Source organism: Sycon ciliatum, chromosome 10 (genome assembly GCF_964019385.1).
Source record: "Sycon ciliatum chromosome 10, ocSycCili1.1, whole genome shotgun sequence".
Taxonomy (NCBI): domain Eukaryota; kingdom Metazoa; phylum Porifera; class Calcarea; order Leucosolenida; family Sycettidae; genus Sycon; species Sycon ciliatum.
The window spans coordinates 10,928,536-10,948,983 of record NC_088652.1 but is presented as its reverse complement, the minus strand read 5'-3'; the positions used below and the strand labels follow the sequence as shown (position 1 = coordinate 10,948,983).

The following is a 20,448-nucleotide window of genomic DNA, read 5'->3' as shown; positions in this document are numbered from 1 at the left end:
TAGTCAGTCCTTGTGCGTCCATGCTGGCTTCACTGATGAGCTGTATCAGGTGTTCCCTTAGCTCCTGCCATGTCAGTGTCTTGCCGCCGGACGACCACCGGAACAGGATCTTATCACCTTTCTGCTGCAGAACGATGCGCCTGAGTCCAACAATGTAGTGTAGACCGCAGTAGAAAGTGTTGATGGAGAGCATGCTTTGCTTAACTGGTTCTGGTAGAGTGGTCCAGCCGTCCACCATCTCTGGAAGAATGTTTGCAGGGTACGTCTCGAGCATTTTGTTCACGCTCTTTTCGACACTACTTCGATCGGTCATTGTGTTTTTGATGTTACTAATCACCTTCCTGGCCACAGGCATGTCAGCTCCTGATCTATGACAGGCTTACTCAACATCTCGGTCATTCGCAACGCTGTCACCTCCAAACCAACTAGTCGCAAGCCCGCGCTGGGCACAACAGTACGAAGTAGTGGTTGCGACTTCGGCGATGATTTGTAAGAAAGGGTTTGCTCCCCACACCGGAGCTCGCGCTATTCCGCCGACTTTACTTGACACTTGACTGACTCACGACTGCCATCCAGAGCACACGAGAAGTCCATCGAACCTTCGACTCGGCAAACCTGCAAGAAAGCACCACTCCCTGCTCAATACACAGTGTTTCGGGGAATTCACCCCTCATCAGTTGAGCTTGAGTAGGCTGAGGAAGATTGTGCCTGAAGAGCACCACTTATATAGTGGTCTCCAGGCACAAACATCACCAGGGATACAAACTTACAGAGACGCTCCGTTTCCAGCGCGACAAATTCCTCGATGATTTGTAAGAAAGGGTTTGCTCCCCACACCGGAGCTTGCGCTATTCCGCCGACTTTACTTGACACTTGACCCTTTCTTACAAATCATCGCCAAAGTTGCAACCACTACTTCGTACTGTCGTGCCCAGCGCGTGCTTGCGACTAGTTAGTTTGGAGGTGACAGCGTTGCGAATGACCGAGGGTCCTCGACGTCTATCTCACCGTCCAGGAGCGACACTGACTCACGCTGCTATCTGGGGTTCACGAGGTGTTTGTCGCGCTGGAAACGGAGCGTCTCTGCAAGTTTGTATCCCTGGTGATGTTTGTGCCTGGAGAGCACTATATAAGTGGTGCTCTTCAGGCACAATCTTCCTCAGCCTACTCAAGCTCAAATGATGAGGGGTGAATTCCCCGAAACACTGTGTATTGAGCAGGGAGTGGTGCTTTCTTGCAGGTTTACCGTGTCGAAGGTTCGATGGACTTCTCGTGTGCTCTGGATGGCAGTCGTGAGTCAGTCAAGTGTCAAGTAAAGTCAGCGGAATAGCGCGAGCTCCGGTGTGGGGAGCAAACCCTTTCTTACATTACAAAATAGATACAAAATAATGTCGTAAATTCCATTAGCTCGAACGTCAGGTGCTTGTGTAACAAGATGGACGAGCTTCACCAATTGGCAGAGTTGCAACAACCCTCAATATTTGCCGTACAGGAAACCTTGGCTGATCCATCGAACTTGATCTCTGGCATAAGCCGCATAACGCAAAGAGCTTGTAACAGAATCTCAACCACACCGTTCCCCGGGACGCAGGACACAAAGGACAAGACTGGTTTGTTACATTATGTTATATTTACAAGACGGAAAGGCAAACTGCTCTGACAGAGACGAACAACAAGACTGACAAAAGGACTCTCGACTACAACATCGCGCATGCTCATATCACACATGCACGCGACTAGTCGAGACAGTTTGGGGAATGCCATAACACAGGAAAACAACACATCATTTCACAACAAGCTACATGAATGAATTCCTGCCAACACTGGTAATTGGATAGAGTAACGCTATGTTGGACTGTCTTGGTAAGATGCAACTTTTCCAAACCCAGCAAATGACCCAACCATCATTGAACATCATTGAAGGATGTGAAAAATGGTTTTATTAACATCGCTTTGGCATGAAAAAATAATCTTCCAAAAAAATATGCCTTAGTCACCGCTTTGCTTGGCTCGGCTCATTACTTTCGAAGTCTTGTATTGATTAGCACTTTGGCAACTATGGCACATTGACACACACTTCTTGCTGACTGAATAAATTTAAATAATCTTGATAAAGACCAACACACCAAGCGACCACAACTTGAAAGGCTTTATTATGTGTAGTCTGGCCGGGTCGTCGCTACTTCTTCTCAATTTTCTAGTTCTGGTTGATTAATTAAGACTGGTGAAAACTAAAAAGGACAAGTAAAAACAAAGACAGTTCGCAAAGACGCCTCACACTTACCTCCCAAGGGCCATAGGCCCAAAGGCTAATGCCAGCAGCAAAAGTGCTATAACCAATTTTACTCCATGGTACACCGAGCAAGCCAATGACTGCTGGATAACAACACCTTTTCTGCACCCCGGCTTTAATCCTTATTTTGACATCAGTGCCAGGTTTTCCAAACATAAGCCCAATAACAAAATTTGTCAATCTAACAGGGCACGGGCATGACGAAATCTGGATGTTCGCACTGCACAGCGCGGGCTGGTAGTCGTAGCAACACCATAAAGGTAGCTTTTGTGTGTTGGTCTTGATCAGAGGACGCATTCATGTCATTATTAGCCAACCTCCTTTATAATTTAAAACTCGGATGTTGAGCCAATAATAAATGTAGAAAGGAAGAGGACATATGGATACTAGTTAAGAGTTACTCTCCATCACTGTGGATGTGTTGAAGCTAGGTGTCAGGACGTCAAATGTCTCAGCACTTTGTCAGCTTAGTTGTTGCACTTTCTGATCGTATAATTATAATGCCTGGTTACAGTGATGGAGAGTAACTCTCAACTTGTATCCATTATGTCCTCTTCCTTTCTACATGTATTATAATTATACTAAGAGTAGCTAAACAAGAGGCTGCTACTCCGGAATGGGTTGGCCCGCGGCGGAACGTTTTGTTGACGTAATCTTATCGACGACGCACACGCTGCGAGTCTTTTGGAAAGTTTTGCCTGATACACTTGGCCGAGCTTTACATTGTAATGTGGGTGCCCAGCACGTACTCTCACACTGCTCTGGGACAAAATGCGCGTTTTCCTGAAAAAAGGAGATGTCAACAAAAAAAATTCCGCCGCGGGCAGGGGTATCTGCAGATTGTGCGGAAGAGAACCGGAGTTGAAAACTCTTGTTTATCTACTCCTGATTATACCTATAGGTGCAACTTTACCTAGCTATCACATTGACTTTATGATGGCAAAATGCCGAACCGTTGTGGAATTACGTCTGGAAATGGAGTTCAGTATTTTGCAGAGTAATGGGAAAGAGCTTTTTAGCTCAAATGCTTTTCTTCTGAATGAAACTGCGAAATGCCTCACCTTTACAAATGCACAGGCTTAGAAAATGGAGAATCAGTTTTCATCTGAACCTAGTTCCAGTCCTGGTGGTAATATTGAACTCTGCAACATTTTCTTTTTCTTATCGTGTCTCTTTCCACACCCCACACTAATGAAAACAACAACAAAATTCCAGTATTAGCCGCCTGGCAAGCTGGCTAGTGCTTAGATTCATTGTCGCAAGTTCAGCACCTAATGGGAATGCAATATCTCCGGGAGACTCCCTATTTCATGTGACTCTGCTCCTCTTTCTATTTCAGCTGCATGTGTGCTGCCAACCATCCAGAACTCTGCGAGTGTAGTTGCTAAATATTTTCCACAAAATGGTTTAATGGCGCATGCATTTGATGTTATCTGTCGGATGGGGTACAGCGCAGTACCATTCACAACTTCGAGCAACTGTACTCGACCTGGAGGAGAATTCATAATGGTCCCTCGATGCGACAGTAAGTGATTTCCACCTGAAAGAGCTGTTTGTACTCACTTTTACCACTACTTCTCTCACATGCTTGACACTTGACCATGAGTGGCCCTCAGCTGAGGGGTGGCAGGGTCATTGTGTAAACTAGAGGTTTGAAAAATGGACTTGCCTCGTGATGGAAACTGTTGCAGATGAATGCAAGCTTCTGAAAGAGAAGCCGTGGCAAGTTTGGACCGCTTATTTGCTCCTGAAGGGGGCATTTGCTACCAGAGTCCTTTGCCGAGCAGTTTTAGCAGGTGTGAGCTCTCGTCTCCGGCTTTCACAGGCACAAGAGACGTCGCATTTACAAGCTTCTTATTTGCAAGGTTGCACGAAGGACTCAAGATGATGAGAGAGGGAGAGATGGAAAGTTGAAGAGCACGAGGTTATGAAGGGCCTGGGTAGCAATTGCTATGGATGAACGAGAGCGCAAATGTTGCTATCCAGGCCAAACGAATAATACAGGAATGCGTGAAAGTGCGGGGACAGTGCAGGTGCAAGAAGTTGTAGAGTACTTGAGTATCGAGAAGCGGGAAAGTGTGCATGCAGTAGTTTGTGTGCTTCCTCCATTGAGCAAAACTTCGTTGCACTTTTTCAGTTCCATCGAAAGCATTCAATGGCTACAAACAGTACACGCTTTGCAAAGCGGAAAACAAAGCAGCATATGAGAGATACAGGTGTCACACAGCTCCTTCTAAAGCAATCAAGCTTCACTCTTCTTCTGAATGACGACTCACTCCACTGCTCCTCCCATAGTTCTGTGTGGTCGTTTAGGTACGGAAACTTCTGCCTTGTAGGCCTTGGCGGATAATGCTCGAAAAGGTGGCAGATTCTGCTTTTTTTGCACCGAAATTGGCAGAACCATACAAACCTAATGGCGGGCAATTCCTCGAATTCTGCTCCATTTCTTTATCCACATACCAAACATGCATGAAACTTACCAGAAAAAGTACCGAGTTCTGACAATTTTTCTGCCCCATGCTTGTTATGTGTGGTGAGTGGTCATGCACCGGTTGTAGTATCCAAGCCAGTCGTATTATACTCCAGCGGGAATGTGCGGTACTTTCTTGATTTCAAGGTCTACCTGATATAAGTCGCATGTACTTTACGGAATTAGGCAACCTGTAAATCGGACAATGATGTTTGACACGAAAAAGAGAAAGAGGTCCAGTTTGGAAGTGTCGCAACTCAAAGTTTCATGCTCAGTGACTACAATCATCAGACGACTGATAACAACACCTGAGACTGACCATTCTGAATTATGGTTATGCGTGATACTTGGCGCTTATTTGCCATTCCTCCACGCAATTCGAAGGAGAATATCACACACATCCGTTGCATTATTTTCATGAAAAATTCATCAAATTCCAATTCGTGACTTGTAGTACTCCCTCATTGATTTGTTTCCGTCTTCTCTTTGTGCCTTGTCCATGATTGTATTTTCCTCTTCCTCCTTTTCTTATATCACCACCTTCATCATTTGCGAGAACTGTAGCAATACGCCCAGTGAGAAGGCAGATTTTGCCTGTGCTTCTGGTGAAGTAAAATAGAGCTAAACAAACAAACAAACACAGACGTTATGGATGACGGTGAGGGATACTTATTGGGTTGTGCATGGCATGGAGGGCCTTATGGCTTTTTAGCGCCCGGAAAGTTTAGCCTGAGGGCCGTAGGCAAACTTTCCATTTGTAAGAACTTGGGCCAATCCTATGGTTCGCCAGGCATCAATTCAAGTCAAAATTATTCGTTTACAGCGAACTTTCGTGAAGACGAAATATTTTCAAAAGTGATTTGAACAAAATCAGTGTGGTCTTGTACCTACAGTACGAACTTTCGGTCCACGAGCATGCGAGTGGGCTGGGTGCATTTTTCTTCTTTTTTCAATAGTCGAGGCCATATTGTACATACAGTGCAAATTGTTTTCAAGTGTGTTTTGAACAAATAGTCAGTGCATTGTACGAACTTGCGGCAGAGTCGTGATTCATTGCCCTTTGTTATTGTACTAACCTGTTTCTGGCTTATGCTTATGCTAAGAATAAAATGCTTTCCACGTACCACAGCATGCACCTTCTCGTAAAAACGATAGAGGCCCTATAGTTCCACAAAATGGGTGCTGAAACGCAGTCAGCAACTCAGAAAGTCATCTGCTCGTTCATCTGCCCAACTGGCACCAAACCATTAGACATCGCAGAAGTACTTGGTGATGGAGGTTACCTGGATCTGGTATCAGTACAGATAAGTTCCGCCCACCACTGTATTGTTACTTATCTATCTCTGGGCAGTGCGGTAAATAGGGTTTGGGCTTTGGTGGAAACTTGATCCCGGTTTCCCATGTCCAGCAACCCCTGATCCAGTAACACGTGATAGACCTGCCAATTTGGATCTCGGACAAGGGCCCTTGTTGAGAGGGAAGTTCAAGAGAACATTGCTTCTCGTTTCTGAATTCTCAGCCAACGAGAAGCGTACACTTTTGCGAACAGAGGTCTCCAACGGGCGCACACACTGCCGGCTCCACAATATTGACCAATTTGCAGTCAGGCGTGCCTTAGCAGCAGCAAAGCTCCACGCCTACCCTTCAGAGTCAGATGTACAAGAAATGTGGGATTTTTGGTATAACCGCTTTCTTGCCGTTCTGAACCGCCATGCTCCGCTTGAGCAATGCATTGCTAGGACAATAAAGCATCTACCACCATGGTCTGAAAGGGAACTTTACAAGTTGAACCAGCACAAGCCCCGGCTGCATTATAGATTGCTGATAGAGCAAACCTTGCAGATCATGCAGCATTTTGACGTGCTCGCTCCACTGCTGCAAATGCAGACAGGCCGAAGCGATTTCTTTAATCAGTGCGAGGAGGGCAGCCGAAACCCACATGAAATGTGAAAGACAAAGCATCGTGAGCCGACATGTGACATTGAGCAGATTTCCAACGCATTCTGTCAGGTGGTGGCAGATGAGGCCAGACCCAGTGCATCGCAATGCCTGAGGGTCCCCAGCTACAGAGCTCCCTGTCTGTCTTCAGTCTTGTTACCACAGCTGATGTTGCATGGTTACTTTGAGAAATAAATCCCACCAAGGCTGTCCGTAGCGATGGGATTCCTGGCCTGCTGCTGAAGTGCTGCTCAGACTTGATGGCTCTTTCACTCGCCATCATATTTCACACATCTCTGCAGACTGGTAAACTACCAACTCAACTTAAGAGTGCCAATATTACTCCTCTCTTCAAGGCTGGTGACCCCTCTATTCCATCTAACTAGCTCCCGTATCTTTGCTGCCTGTCTTGTCGAAGGTACTGAAAAAGATTGTCCAGAAGGAACTTATTTCCTTTGTTGAGCACAATGGGGTATTGCCAGACACATAGTTTGCTATCAGGCATGGCCATTCAACGGAGGACGCATTGAGTCTGCTCACTGACCGCATCTTGGAAGCCAGAGACAAGCGCTTATACCTAGAGTCTGCTTCCTTGACATGTCAAAAGCGTTTGATAAGGTCGAGCACACCCAGCTGATTTTATATATGTTCAGCACTGGCGTTAGGCGTTAGGGTTTATCGGGTGTTAGCGGCCGTCGTGAATTCCCTTCGGGAACGGATACGATAATTTACTTTTTTTTACTGGTGTTTCTGAAGTAGCACTGGACTGGTTTGGCTACTATCTGTCTGCCCATGTACAGCAGGTGTATATCAGGGAACCTCGGTCGTCCTCAGCCATGTACATGTGGAGTGCCCCAAGGCTCTGTACTGGATCCTTTATTGTTCAGTATTTACCCTAAGGCTGTGCCCTCCATTTTGGGCCCAGCCCAATCACTGCAGTTTGCTGATAACATTGCATTGCACTGTAGCAAGCTCACCGTTACCGAGGCATCCACAGCGAGAGACCTGTCCGATTCTGTCACACAACTATCTGTCAGGCTTTAAGACCATGACTTGATTTTAAATGCCAGAAAAAGCCAGGTGCTCACCATCTTGCCCGCCCCTGCAGAGCACGAGGGCATTCCAGTGGTGGGTCAGGGTACTGTTCTGCTCAATGTGGCTGCTGACAAATACCCTGGCGTCACGCTGGACTCCAGGGTGACTTGGGAGGCCCACCTGGACAGCATTGCCACCCATACAGCCAAGAAAGTGGGTGCACTTTGGCGAGCATGCAGGTATCTCACTCTTCCCTCCAGCATCAGATTTGCTGTCTTTGTCATTATGCCAGACCTCCTGTATGCCTTGACTGCATTCTCAAATTGCCCTAAGCCCCCCCCCCCCCCCACAGATTCAACGGCTTCAAATTCTTCCACGCTGCCAGAGCTGTGTTCAGCTGCCCTCTTACAGATTCAGCATAGCTGTTCTTGGTAAGGATGTCCTTGTTCAGGGTGGCAGAGTCACTGAAGCAGAATGTGGACAACCTGGTGTGGCGCTGTGTTCACACACAGGCTAGTCCTGCTTTGAAGGTGCTGCTTCAGCCCTACGCAACATCAACATCGAGGCATCGTGCCAACCTTGGACTTCAGCTTATTGTTACTTTTTCTCACCAAGGTCATTGATGATGATGTTGTTGGTGCTGCTGCTGCTCCAGCTGCTACTGCCCTGCCTGTAGTTACAGTCCCTCTCGTTGTCAGGGAATGTTTGCTTGTGCCATTCTTCATGCAGTTGAATTTTATTATGGTTTTGTAGAGTGTACTATAAGACTGATAGGAAGAACAAAGGACCGATGAACTTCAAGTTTTATGCTATAATGTGCGATAGCAGGGCACAAAACTGACAGGATACTGAGAGATTCAGCAACCTAAGACCTAGCTCCCACACACCTCCAGTGTGCAAAACCGCAGCCTTCCTGTTTGGAACGTTCAAGGTTATGATTGGACCAATGAGGGGAAGGCGAGCGCAGCAAAAATGTGCACAAGCTAAGTCCCAAAGCAGCAAAGAATGCTGACCATTACAGGACCATGACGGGAACATTTAGTAACATGACAATGCGGTCTAAATACAATTTGAATCAGCAAAGCAGCACCCCACCTAACTTGGGTGGGTCAGCAATATCAAAGATAAAGAAAGATAAAGAGATAAAGTTATCGCACTTGCTGACTACTTATTATCTGAGCCCGAGCGCGCTAAAACATGACCACAGCTTTTTTTGAAAAAGTCGAGATAATCGCGATTTGAATTCCGTGGCAAAAAATACGAAGTGCAGTGCAACGCGAGTCGCTGTTGTTGTTCTCCTCGGTCGACTGGACTGTTCCGGATGCAATTCTTTGTTGCAAGTAAGTTTATTTGTTTGAGTTTGTATTCCATGTTGCGCTGAGTCGCCTAAAACTGATCGTCATCGATGTATCGACAGAAGAGCCTAGTAGTAGTAATGTACTGCGGAGCGGAAGAAGACGACATCATCGCACTCCATGCGCAGGATAAAATACTTTGAGGATTCGGGTCGGAAACAGAAGGAAGACGATGATGGCTACAGCGACGAGTCATTTGAGGGCGACACTTTCATCGAGCGTAAAAAGAATTGATGCTGGTAGTCCCACGATCTGCAGTGACGAGGAATTCTACTCTGATGACAACCTGGCAAGCGATTGGCATCGACACTGACTTGGGAGGTGAGTCGGCCGATGATTTGGCCAGAATGGACATCGCTGCACATATCCGGGACAATGCCAGTATTGGTTGCAAGTGCAAAAACAATCAATGGACTCTGCTGCTCAAGTCGATAATTTGAGTACCCTTATGCGGAACATCGCTAGCATGAGCAGTATGCAGCGAAAGCAGTACTCTCTGGCGAGCGGAGAAACCGTGTGCAGATGGGCTTTGGTGTGGGGAATATGAGTGCGACGTCTAGTATGTTGAGGAAGACTGTGTGCAGCAGTGTATACTGTATATCTGAAAGTACGGGTGGAGTGTGATGGAGAGGACATGGAGTGCCAACTTCTTCGGCCAGCTACAGATGTTGACCGTGTTTTCGCTGGCGGTTCTCCAGTGGTGCTCCAAACAGGAGGCATTTCGGACAAGCAGCTCAGCTGCCTATAGACAATTTGGATGTGGCTGAGTACCTGTCAGCTCATGCTATAAGACCCTGGACAGAGGAATTGACTCGGAAAGGATGAACCAAGGGGCATATCAATTGTGTGCAAAAATGACAATCCCATTGCTGTACATAGAATTTCACCATTTCAACAGTGCTGCATATAATACCATTGTAGCAACACTTAGACATGTCCGATCAATCCAAAACTTTCACACAGTGAACATTAGATGTGTTAGATCATTTTTAAACAAAAAACTGAAAATCGAATTTTTGGTCTGTGGTCATATTTTAGCGTGCTCTGGCTCATCTTATGGTTGATAAATATGGTGGTTAAGACACACCTGGCAATATGGCGGTAACCACACGCCTGCCCACACACGCTCTCTAGGCTGAAAAGTTCTGGCACAGAGCTCTCTTTCTCACCACCACCACCATCAGTTCGCGCCTGGTGCCTGGTCGATGCATAGCTGGCGGTATCCGGCATAGAAGGCTGGTACATCAAGTAGCGCATGGCACATAGATGATGACACAGCAACGACATGGCTCGATTGCGATGTACGTTTCGTCCCCGCTGGACTCATCAGGCAATCTTCTTCTTGGATGTCTTCATACGGAGCTTGACTCGGGAGAAAGAAGTTGAAGACACCACTGCAGCTGTACTTATGGTTGATAAATATGGTGGTAAAGACACACCTGGGAATATGGCGGCTGGTCCAGCGGGGACGAAACGTACGTCGCAATCGAGCTATGTCGTTGCCTTGTCATCATCTATGTACCATGCGCTACTTGATGTACCAGCCTGCTATGCCGGATACCGCCAGCCATGCATCGACCAGGCGCCAGGCGCGAACTGATGGTGGTGGTGGTGAGAAGGAGAGCTCTGTGCCAGAACTTTGCAGCCTAGGGAGCGTGTGTGGGCAGGCGTGTGTTTACCGCCATATTGCCAGGTGTGTCTTTACCACCATATTTATCAACCATAAGTACAGCTGCAGTGGTGTCTTCAACTTCATTCTCACTTATTGTCTTGTAACTTGTACAGTCATGGATAGTTGCTTCATAACTCGTTTCCATGTTATTTCTTCTATTTTTGCTAAAAATATTGCTCTTTATTCTGATTTCTGCTAAATGCACCAGAATGCCAATGGAAGGACGTAAATACCAAAGGCTATGAGTCAATTACAGACAATGGAACTGTGACCTGCTCTCAGGGCTATGCGGTAGTCCCAAGTAACTTCACTCCTTTCTGCACCGACGTAACTAATACTTGGAACCTCACTGACTTTTGTGAAGGTTAGTTCACGGTGCTTCTACATTCGTGATTGTGCTTCATGCTCAAAAGTGTTTGCCACCTATGATTGGAAAGTTGTCTTGTAGTGCAAGTAGAAAAGTCTGGTTTTCATCGATAAATGGACGCTGCCACATTATGCTGAGCTGTGTAACAATGGCATAATGGTAGTGTTATTACAATTTCTCTCTTTTGATTTACAGATATAGATGAATGCGCCATATCAAATGGTAGTTTTTGCAATGAACAGGATACATGTTATAACACCATCGGGTCATTTGTATGTTGCAACACAAAATATTCTAGTTGGTCAAATGGCCTTTGTTCACGTAAGTGTGCAGAAAAAATCATCTTTAAACTAGCAAGCAGTTGAGCAGCAAGAATAATTTTGTAATGGAAGGAAAAAAACTTGGATCTGTGATATTCCGGCCAAATCTTACTTTTGAAGTATAGATCAATTTTTTGGGAGACAACCCGTTTTTCTAGGCTTTTCAAGTTTTCTCTTTAAAAAAGTTGTTATACCAGTTTTTGTAGAAAGGAAAAAGACATTATGGATACGAGTTAAGAGTAACTCTCCATCACTGTAACATGATACTTTATACAGTCAGAAAGTGCAATAACTAGGCACAAAACTGGCAGAGTACTGAGACATTCGACGTCCTGCCACCTAGCTTCAACACATCTCCGTAGCGCTAACCGACAGCCTTCCAACTTGGAAGGTTCAAGGTTACACCTTGAACCTTCCAAGAACACCTTTAACCTTCCAAGTTGGAAGGCTGTCGGTTAGCGCTACGGAGATGTGTTGAAGCTAAGTGTCAGGACGTCGAATGTCTCAGTACTCTGTCAGTTGTGTGCCAAGTTATTGCACTTTCTGACTGTATAAAGTATCATGTTACAGTGATGGAGAGTTACTCTTAACTCGTATCCATATTGTCTTTTTCCTTTCTACATTTATTTATGGCTCAACATCCGAGTTTCAAATTGCACACCTCATGAGCCGTCACGAACCATATGGCGAAACGTACGTCATGTGAAACAACTTGTTTTGTAGTCAACTAGTCCATCACAATGTCATGCGTGAGGAGTACTGTAGGAGTTTGGCTTTTGGCTGGTACAATTCGTTTTCGCAAAGCTTCCCATTCCTTTGCTCAAGTACTTATCTTTGATATTTATGACCCACCCAAGTTGGGTGGTGTGCTGCTTTGCTGCTTCGAATTGTAGTTAGACCGCTTTGTCAAATATCGTACTGGTCTCGTCATCGTCCAGTAACAATCGACATTATTTGTTCCGTTGGGACTGTAGATTTTGCTCCTTTTCGTTGCGCTTGCCTTCCCCTATTTGATCTTTCCGTAACCTTGAACCTTCCAAGTTGGAAAGCTGTCGGTTAGCGCTACGGAGATGTGTTGAAGCTAGGTGTCAGGACGTCGAATGTCTCAGTACTCTGTCAGTTTTGTGCCTAGTTATTGCACTTTCTGACTGTATAAAGTATCATGTTACAGTGATGGAGGGCTACTCTTAACTCGTATCCATAATGTCTTTTTCCTTTCTACATTTATGGCTCAACATCCGAGTTTCAAATACCAGCTTTTATTGGTTTTTATACTGAATGAAACTGGAACCCCGTGGTCGCCTCGTCACAATTGATTCACCAATATCAAAGAATGGCCCAATGAATCTTACAATTCTCGCTCTCTCTCGTTGCTGCTGACCGTGATAGGTATTGTCAGCTTGTTTATCAGTGTAGTTAGGTTTATTTATTTTTTATTTTTTTACTATTATTTGTTATGCTGCTGCCTTATGACACACATAACGCCTCTACGACCAGAATGGTTATGGGTTATACATACATACAAACTGAATAGAACAGGCTCGGCCTCATTTTCTCTGTGCTGCGCTGATGAGTCTACAAAAGGATGAAACAGTTCTGTCCGCAGACTGAGTGCTGAATAGAACTCTTTATCTTCAGCTCGCGATGATGTTAGAGTGGATGTTAATTGGAAAGGTGAATTTAAATTCAGGGCTCGCCACGACCATACAAAGCGTCAATAACGGTCATTTGGATTTGACCAATCAGCGCATGGCAAAACGGGCTGTTTCTTGCAATTGTGGGGTGTTTTCTGAGTGGTGCTTGGCTGAATTCGTTGGTTTTAGACATTAGGCCATTGTGGATTCGTGTTCAGAAGTTGCGTCTTTGGAGGGTTACCGTCTCAAATTTTTCGATTTGGCCTTCGTTTTGCTTAGATCGGATGGTGAAATCACTCAAACGTGAAGGCGTGCGAACAAGTGAATGAAGAGAAAATTAAAAATCGGGGACGGTAAACCGATAGGGAATTCCAAGACCTTGAAAATGAGCTATCAATGGTGAGAATCGGCCAAGGAGAACCGCTGTTCTACTTTTTTGAAGACATGAAGGTCGGCCGTGCGTCGCCGCGCGCACCAACAAAAACTGGCAGCCGTGCGCATATCTGCAAGTGCAACAAGAAAGGACGGAGGAGACAGCAAGCGTTCCAAGTGAAGAGTTTACCTTCGTGTTGACTCAAGCTAAGGACTCATGCCAGTCAGGGATCATACCAGTCACCTCTCATCATGGTCATGACTAAGGGATTCATTTTGTGGCCAGGAAACTCCCCACTCGCAGCGTGAAAGCTGCAAGGCCAAACAGAAAGGAGTGTGCCGAGTCGCGATCAGGAAACGCTGAGTTCTACTGACAACATTGGTTAGATAGGCGTGGCAAATTCTTGTAGATGCCTGGACTCAAGTTCGCCAGTACCTCACGAACATATCTTGGTCGACACCCACCAGCGGATTGAGAAAAATGACCAAGATGGCTTGGAGAAAGGACGTCTTCTCCGCATGTCTTTCCCGACATCAAACAACAAGATTCGCTTTGGCACTGGCCCTGCGCTGTACAGAGTAGACCAGGGAGTCGTAAAATACCGGTATTTTGCGACTAGACTGTACATCGCTGTACATCGATGAGCATGAACTCGGGTGCGTAGCCGCTATGACTGCACAAACTCTGGCCTTGGCGGCATCGCCATGTTTTCAAAAGGGTGGTCGACGCTTTTTGAATTTTGTATGATCGTGGTGAGCCCTGAAATTAGGATTGAAGCTGTTACCTAGTTTAACCGGATATGTAACCGTTGAAAATCAATGAGCAGTTAATCGCTTGCATTAGGGTTGCTCGGTTATATTTTCCCTCTGTAAGCGTAATAATAAGTGGTGCACAATGAATGCATGACCTGTATTGCCCTCATCTCTGGGGTTGCTTGCCATGTTAGTGAGGCTTGCATATGCTCATAATGATATGCCATTTAATTGGCGATTGTCATGGCACAAATGGGCAAAATTCAGAAAACATGAAAGTAATTAATATTTGAAATAATTGATCTAGCCGTGTGAAGCTGTGTAGCTGTCGAGCGCCATAACTCAGCGATCCTTTATCCTATAGCTTTGGTAATTGTTGCAATCGGAAGCTAAGAATTTTCTCGTCCACACTTTTTATTTTTTATTTTATTTTTTACTTAAAGAGTCGGCATGGAGAAAGCAATTTTATGAGTGCAACGAGAGAGCTTGGAAGCTCAGGGCCCTACGCTATGCTTTTTTGCCTTGATGACCTAGACAAAAAAAGCATACGGATGTTATAAATTCTTTAAAAAATTCCTTTTTTTTACGACATAACCTGGGATTCGAACCCGCACTATCGCGCGCCCTGCATGCATCCCCCGATACACTTCGCATACATACTAATTCTTCCAAGTTGTTTCACGTTGTGATCTTGCATTTGAAAGCCCTATTTGAATATGCATTGTGGCCAGCCGTCTTTGATGGCACGGTACGGTAGGGGATAGGTACGGGACAGGTACGATCGAGGGTAATACGACACCGTTTCCCGTACCGTACCGTACCATCAAACACAGCTGGCCACATACAGCTGCCCGCAATATTCAAATAGGGCTTTCAAACGCAAGATAATAACGTAAAGCAACTTGGAAGAATGGGTATGAATGCGAAGTGTATGGGGGAATGCATGTAGGGCGGTAGTGCGGGTTCGAATCCCAGGATATGCCTGAAAAAAAGGAGAATTGAAAAATTTATAACAACCTATGCTTTTTTGCCGTCAGATACGGATAGCGCCAGGCGTGACACAAACAAACAAACACACAAACACACAAATACCAAAATTAAAGCTGTGTGGACCCTGGCTAGCGCCAGACGTTACTGAAGTAACGTCTTCTGCATAGCTACGGGAATAAAGAGTATTATAGATGCAGGCATGGCCAGACAACAACGAGTGAATGGAATGTTAAAGGATTTTTATGTTATTCAAAATCGATTTTCGGGTTCCACTCATCAGTGAATATTATCGGAACTGAGGGTAATGTTTACAAAAAAGAACATTTTATAACAGCATAATTAGAAGTAGAAAGGAAAAGGAAATATAGATACTAGTTGAGAGTAACTCTCCATCACTGTAACCAGATACTATATACAGTCAGAAAGTGCAAAAACTAGGCACAAAACTGAGTACTGAGACATTCGACGTCCTGACAACTAGCTTCAACACATCTCCGTAGCGCTAGCGAGAGTTACTCTCAACTCGTATCTATTCCTTTTCCTTTCTACATTTATTATTCGCTCAACATTAGAATTTCAAATAATTAAACGTGTGAACAAAAAAGGGAAGTGCTACAGCATTACATAATAGGTGTCAAACACAGTGCTAAAATATATAACTGACTGCAAACACAAAGCATGAGGGGATACAGTGCAACATAACACGAAATTTACATCTGATAACCCGCTACGAGAACAAATTTAACGCGACTAAATACTTCTTTTGTTTACAAAGAACAGGATTATGCACACGAATACATTCAGCTTCCACAACCTTCAACTGCTTAGCATAACTTGCACGGCGCAAAACAGAAACGTGAGAATCAGCGTACACACTACGACAATCTGGACGTGATTACAAGTGACAAAATACAGCTGATTTTTTCTCACGTCGCTCTCTTCCGCCTCATCCCGCCCCTTTCCTTCCACCTCCTCCGCCTCATCCTCGTCCTCCGTCTCATCTTCATCATCATCGTCCCCACCACCATCATCATCATCAGTCACTTCCTCACCATCCGTCTGATGCTCAATCTCACTGCACTCCTTATCAGCCTCCAACATGGCTCTATCATCTCCACCAGCATCACAAGTCATTTGACCCCTGCTCCGTGTCTTCGTCCGTGTTGCCCTTGCTGCCTGAGCCACCCCCCCCCCCCCCCTTACCTTTGGTGACTACCGAGACGGTGGTCCCCCCGGTGCTGGGATCCACGGTGCCGACTGTGTCTGGACAGAGAGGGAGATCATCAGCAAACAAAAATGAAACCAATATCCTTAACCATAGATCCAGAAGAAGCACAGCTAACTATTCAGTATTCACTTGAAATTTATGCACGGAATGGACTTGGCCCACGCAAAATGGATAGTGGAAATGGGTGTGTAGTAGCAGAGAACCCAACAACGGTGACGCGGAGCAGCGGTCAAATGACTTGTGATACTGGTGGAGATGATGGAGCCATGTTGGAGGCTGATGAGGAGTGCAGTGAGACTGAGCATCAGACGGATGGTGAGGAAATTGCTGATGAGGATGATGGTGGTGGGGACGATGATGATGAAGATGAGACGGAGGACGAGGATGAGGCGGAGGCGGAGGAGGTGGAAGGAAAGGGGCGGAATGAGGCGGAAGAGAGCGACGTGAGAAAAAATCAGCTGTATTTTGTCACTTGTTATCACGTCCAAATTGTCTTAGTGTGTACGATGATTCTCACGTTTCTGTGTTGTGCCGTGCAAGTTATGCTAAGCAGTTGAAGGTTCTGGAAGCTGTTCTTTGTAAACAAAAGAACCATGTAGTCGCTGTTATGCTGTTATAAAATGTTCTTTTTTGTACACATTACCCTCAGTTCCGATAATATTCACTGATGAGCTTAACACGAAAATCGATTTGAATAACATACAAATCCTTTAGAATTCCATTAACTCGTTGTTATCTGGCCAAGTCTGCATCTATTTTACTCTTTATTGCACTCATAATGTTTTACTGTGTTCACATAACCATCTCCAAAAGAATAAGGAAAGACAATGGTAAGGAGACTTGGACAAACGTGAAAACTAATGCGCGCGCGCTGCACCGAGACGCCACAGTGATGGTGGGGCATTGATGGCTCTGCCAACTTGATGTCTCAGTGTCACGGCCAAAAACACGCACCAAAAAAAAGAAAAAAGAAGAAGATAGAGCTGTACAGGTCAGAAAAATGAAAAACCCCAAGGCATAACATCAGCGAGTGTGTGGAAAAAAACATCATAGCATCATGCTATTCATAGCAAATCGACTGCCCAGAGCTGATTTGTGCTGCGAAGATGGCGATAAACATTCGTTTTGAATGATTTCATTCTCTTGCTGTGGGGACGCTAGGACAGAAGAGCGGCAGGGAGGGAGTGAAATCACTGATGCTGCAGTGTGGGAACGAGCGCTTTAATGCCAGCGGGGAGGGGGCAGATGCAGGCAACTGGTGTTGGAGCTGCTGGTCATGGCCACTGACACTACCATGCTTGCTGCGAGTTCTGGGGCTGGTAGAGGGGGTACTGCGCCCTGGCAACACAGAGAGCACCTGCGGATGACCAGGCAACTAGTGCAGCTTGTACAGGCAGACAACAGTATGGCGGATAACCAAGCTGGGTAGGTGTGCACCAGGGTCGATAACCTGAAGTGTGCGACGCTGAATGTTGTTCAGACGCTGAAGGTGACTCTGCGCCGCTCCCATTCACATAGGAGGTGCGTACTCCATGATTGGTCACGAACGCCTTATATACAGTTGTCCGGCCGCCGGTGGTGAGGATGTGGGCGACTCTTGTTAGGAACCAAAGCTTTTGGCGCGCACGGGTGGCTACGGAGCGCAGGTGATCACTAAAGGAAAACATGGCATCCACTTCCACACCAAGCAGGGTGATGTTGGTTGTGTCGGGTACCAGTGAGCCACCAAACAAGAGTCGGAGGAGGGGGGGGGGGGGGGGGGGTCTAAGCCGGCGCGTCTCAGGGTGGCTTTCATGGCCTGGGATTTGGTCCGTTCAAAAATCACTTTTCATGAATGGCCCCACTCATGCAGTCGGTCAACAGACACCTGCAGTGCCTGCGCAGCGACTTCCGGTGTCTCCTGAGAGGTGACTAAGCTGTACAAAGTTGTGTCATCAGCATAGGCCTCCAAGCTGGTGCCGTCAGCAAGAACATCGGGCGCGTCGTTGAAGTACGCCAGGAAAAGAGTTTGTCCAAGAATGCTTCTCTGGGGATTCCAGCGGAGGTCATATACGCAGATGAAGTCCGCCCTCCAACGAGGCACTGTAGAGAAATGGCGTCCAGGTAAGAGGCCAGCCATCTCTGAAGTGGACCATCGATGCCTAGGCTACGCACCTTGTGGAGGAGGCCGACATGTGAAACTCCATCAAACGCTCCTGCGATGTCCACAGCAAGGAAACGAGCCACCCCTCCACAGCCCACAGCGCTTGCTCCGGCAGTTTGAAGAGATTGCAAAGCGTTTGATAGTGCGAGGCCTCTGCGAATTCGAAACTGGTGCGGCGTAAACAGATGGTGGTCCTCAAAACAGTTTACGATGCGTCTGTTTACACGAGTTTCCATGATTTTCGAAGTTTCGAAATTATGCAAAGCAAGGATATGGGCCTGGAGTTCTTAAGGGTTGAGTTGGAAGATCGCTCCTGGATCGGAACCACATTGGTCGTCTTCAACATCCTAGGTTGGACTCCAGACCGGAAGCATAAAGCAAATAACTCGGACAGGGGCTCTGCGAGCTCATCAGCACATTCCTTAAGGACGCGGGCAGAAATACCATCAGGCCCTGTTGCGTTGGAAACGTCGAGCCTTGCTAGGAGGCGGCGGACAGCGTCTGGGCGGAAGCGGATGGTGCGAAGAGGTGGAGTATCTGAGGGAACAGGGTCCGGTAGGTCAGCCTCCACAAGGTCCGGACCGGCAACGCTACATTTCTGCGAGAAGAAGCCAGCGAATGCCTTTGCTTTCTCTGAGCTCGTGGCACTCCTGCTGCCATCAGAGTCGACAATTAGGGTAGTTTCAAGCTGTGTACAGTTGCCAGCAGCGTTCTTCAACCTCGTCCACCACTGTTTGTCTCTGAGGGACCCAGTTGAGATGCTGCGACCGATGCTGTCCTCCTTTGCACGTCTTTATCGGAACTGGGTGGCGATTGCTACAGTCACGGAGTTGGTGAATGCCTGCTGAAGTGCCGGGTCATAAGGGGGTTTTCTCCAATCGCGCCAGCGCTTCTCCTTCTCCCTCTCGGTCTAGGTGCATTCTGCTGTCCACCATACCAGATCGGAAGGCTCTTTTCCAGAACTTTGGTTGGGACATTCTCTTCTCCATTCCTTCGTTCTTGTACCTCTCTAAACTTCTCTACTCTCTTTTTCTCCTCATTTTAATTTCCTTGAACATGACGTGAACATGTTTTTTTTGCGTTTTGAACTGTCTTGATTTTCTTTTATGTTTTTTTGCCAAATGTACAGTGCACTCTGCGCTGTGTGTGTACAATGCTGCACGGCTAGTGATCCCCTTTCTTTGGTACAGACTTTTTCTGTTGTGACCGTGATCTATGGCTTTCGCATTCTTTCAGTTTTCACCGCTTCGCTGCAATAGTTGCTGTTTTCTTGAGGGCGAACTGCGATGCGTCCATTTTCGTCGTTGGTCTTGGTGCGCGAGACGCCGAGCGGACCTCGTGGCATTTTTGTTTAGTTTCTGTTTGAGAGTTTTTCAGTTTTCAGATTTGTTGCTGTTTGTGAATACACTTATACGGTCTTCAAGCGAGCAGTAGTTTTCGATGTGCGGTCGTGACTTGTGTTGTCTGTACTGCCCTGAACAACAAGGTTACAGTGCAGTACGATGTCCAATGGAGCCTACAGAATGTAAAATATTGTGATCCAGCTCTGAAACACAGAGCAAGTGATCACATGTATCCACGATTAATGTGGTGATGGTTTTAGCTGTGCGTGATGTCATAGTCCTTTGGATATATGTTGGACTCAGTAGAGCGTCCAGCCCCTATATGGTGTCCAACCCCTATATAGAGTGCATTGGTCCAAAATCTACTGTGCAGAGTCCAAACTTGGAATCAACTGTGAGCTCAAAGTTTAGATGGACATCACTATCTGTATAGAGTCCAGCCATTTGGCGTCACCCCTATATAGAGTCCATTGGTCCAAAATCTACTGTACAGAGTCCAAACTTTGAAATCAACTATACAGAGTCTTTATGTGGA

The 20,448-nt window shown here is 46.2% G+C and overlaps 1 protein-coding gene across 5 annotated transcripts in view; it reads left to right on the top strand.

The window, feature by feature from the left end:
• LOC135825798 (sushi, von Willebrand factor type A, EGF and pentraxin domain-containing protein 1-like) overlaps positions 1–20,448 on the top strand; it is a 579,302-nt gene that overhangs the window by 452,533 nt on the left and 106,321 nt on the right. For 3 of the 5 annotated variants that reach the window (XM_065338421.1, XM_065338420.1, XM_065338422.1), the window contains 3 exons: positions 3,633–3,818; positions 10,972–11,127; positions 11,326–11,451. The exons of 1 other annotated variant lie outside the window; for it this stretch is intronic. In XM_065338421.1, coding sequence (XP_065194493.1) covers positions 3,633–3,818; positions 10,972–11,127; positions 11,326–11,451 — 468 coding nt within the window. The remainder of the gene's footprint in view (positions 1–3,632; positions 3,819–10,971; positions 11,128–11,325; positions 11,452–20,448) is intronic. One more of the 5 variants, XM_065338423.1, reaches the window with a different exon arrangement.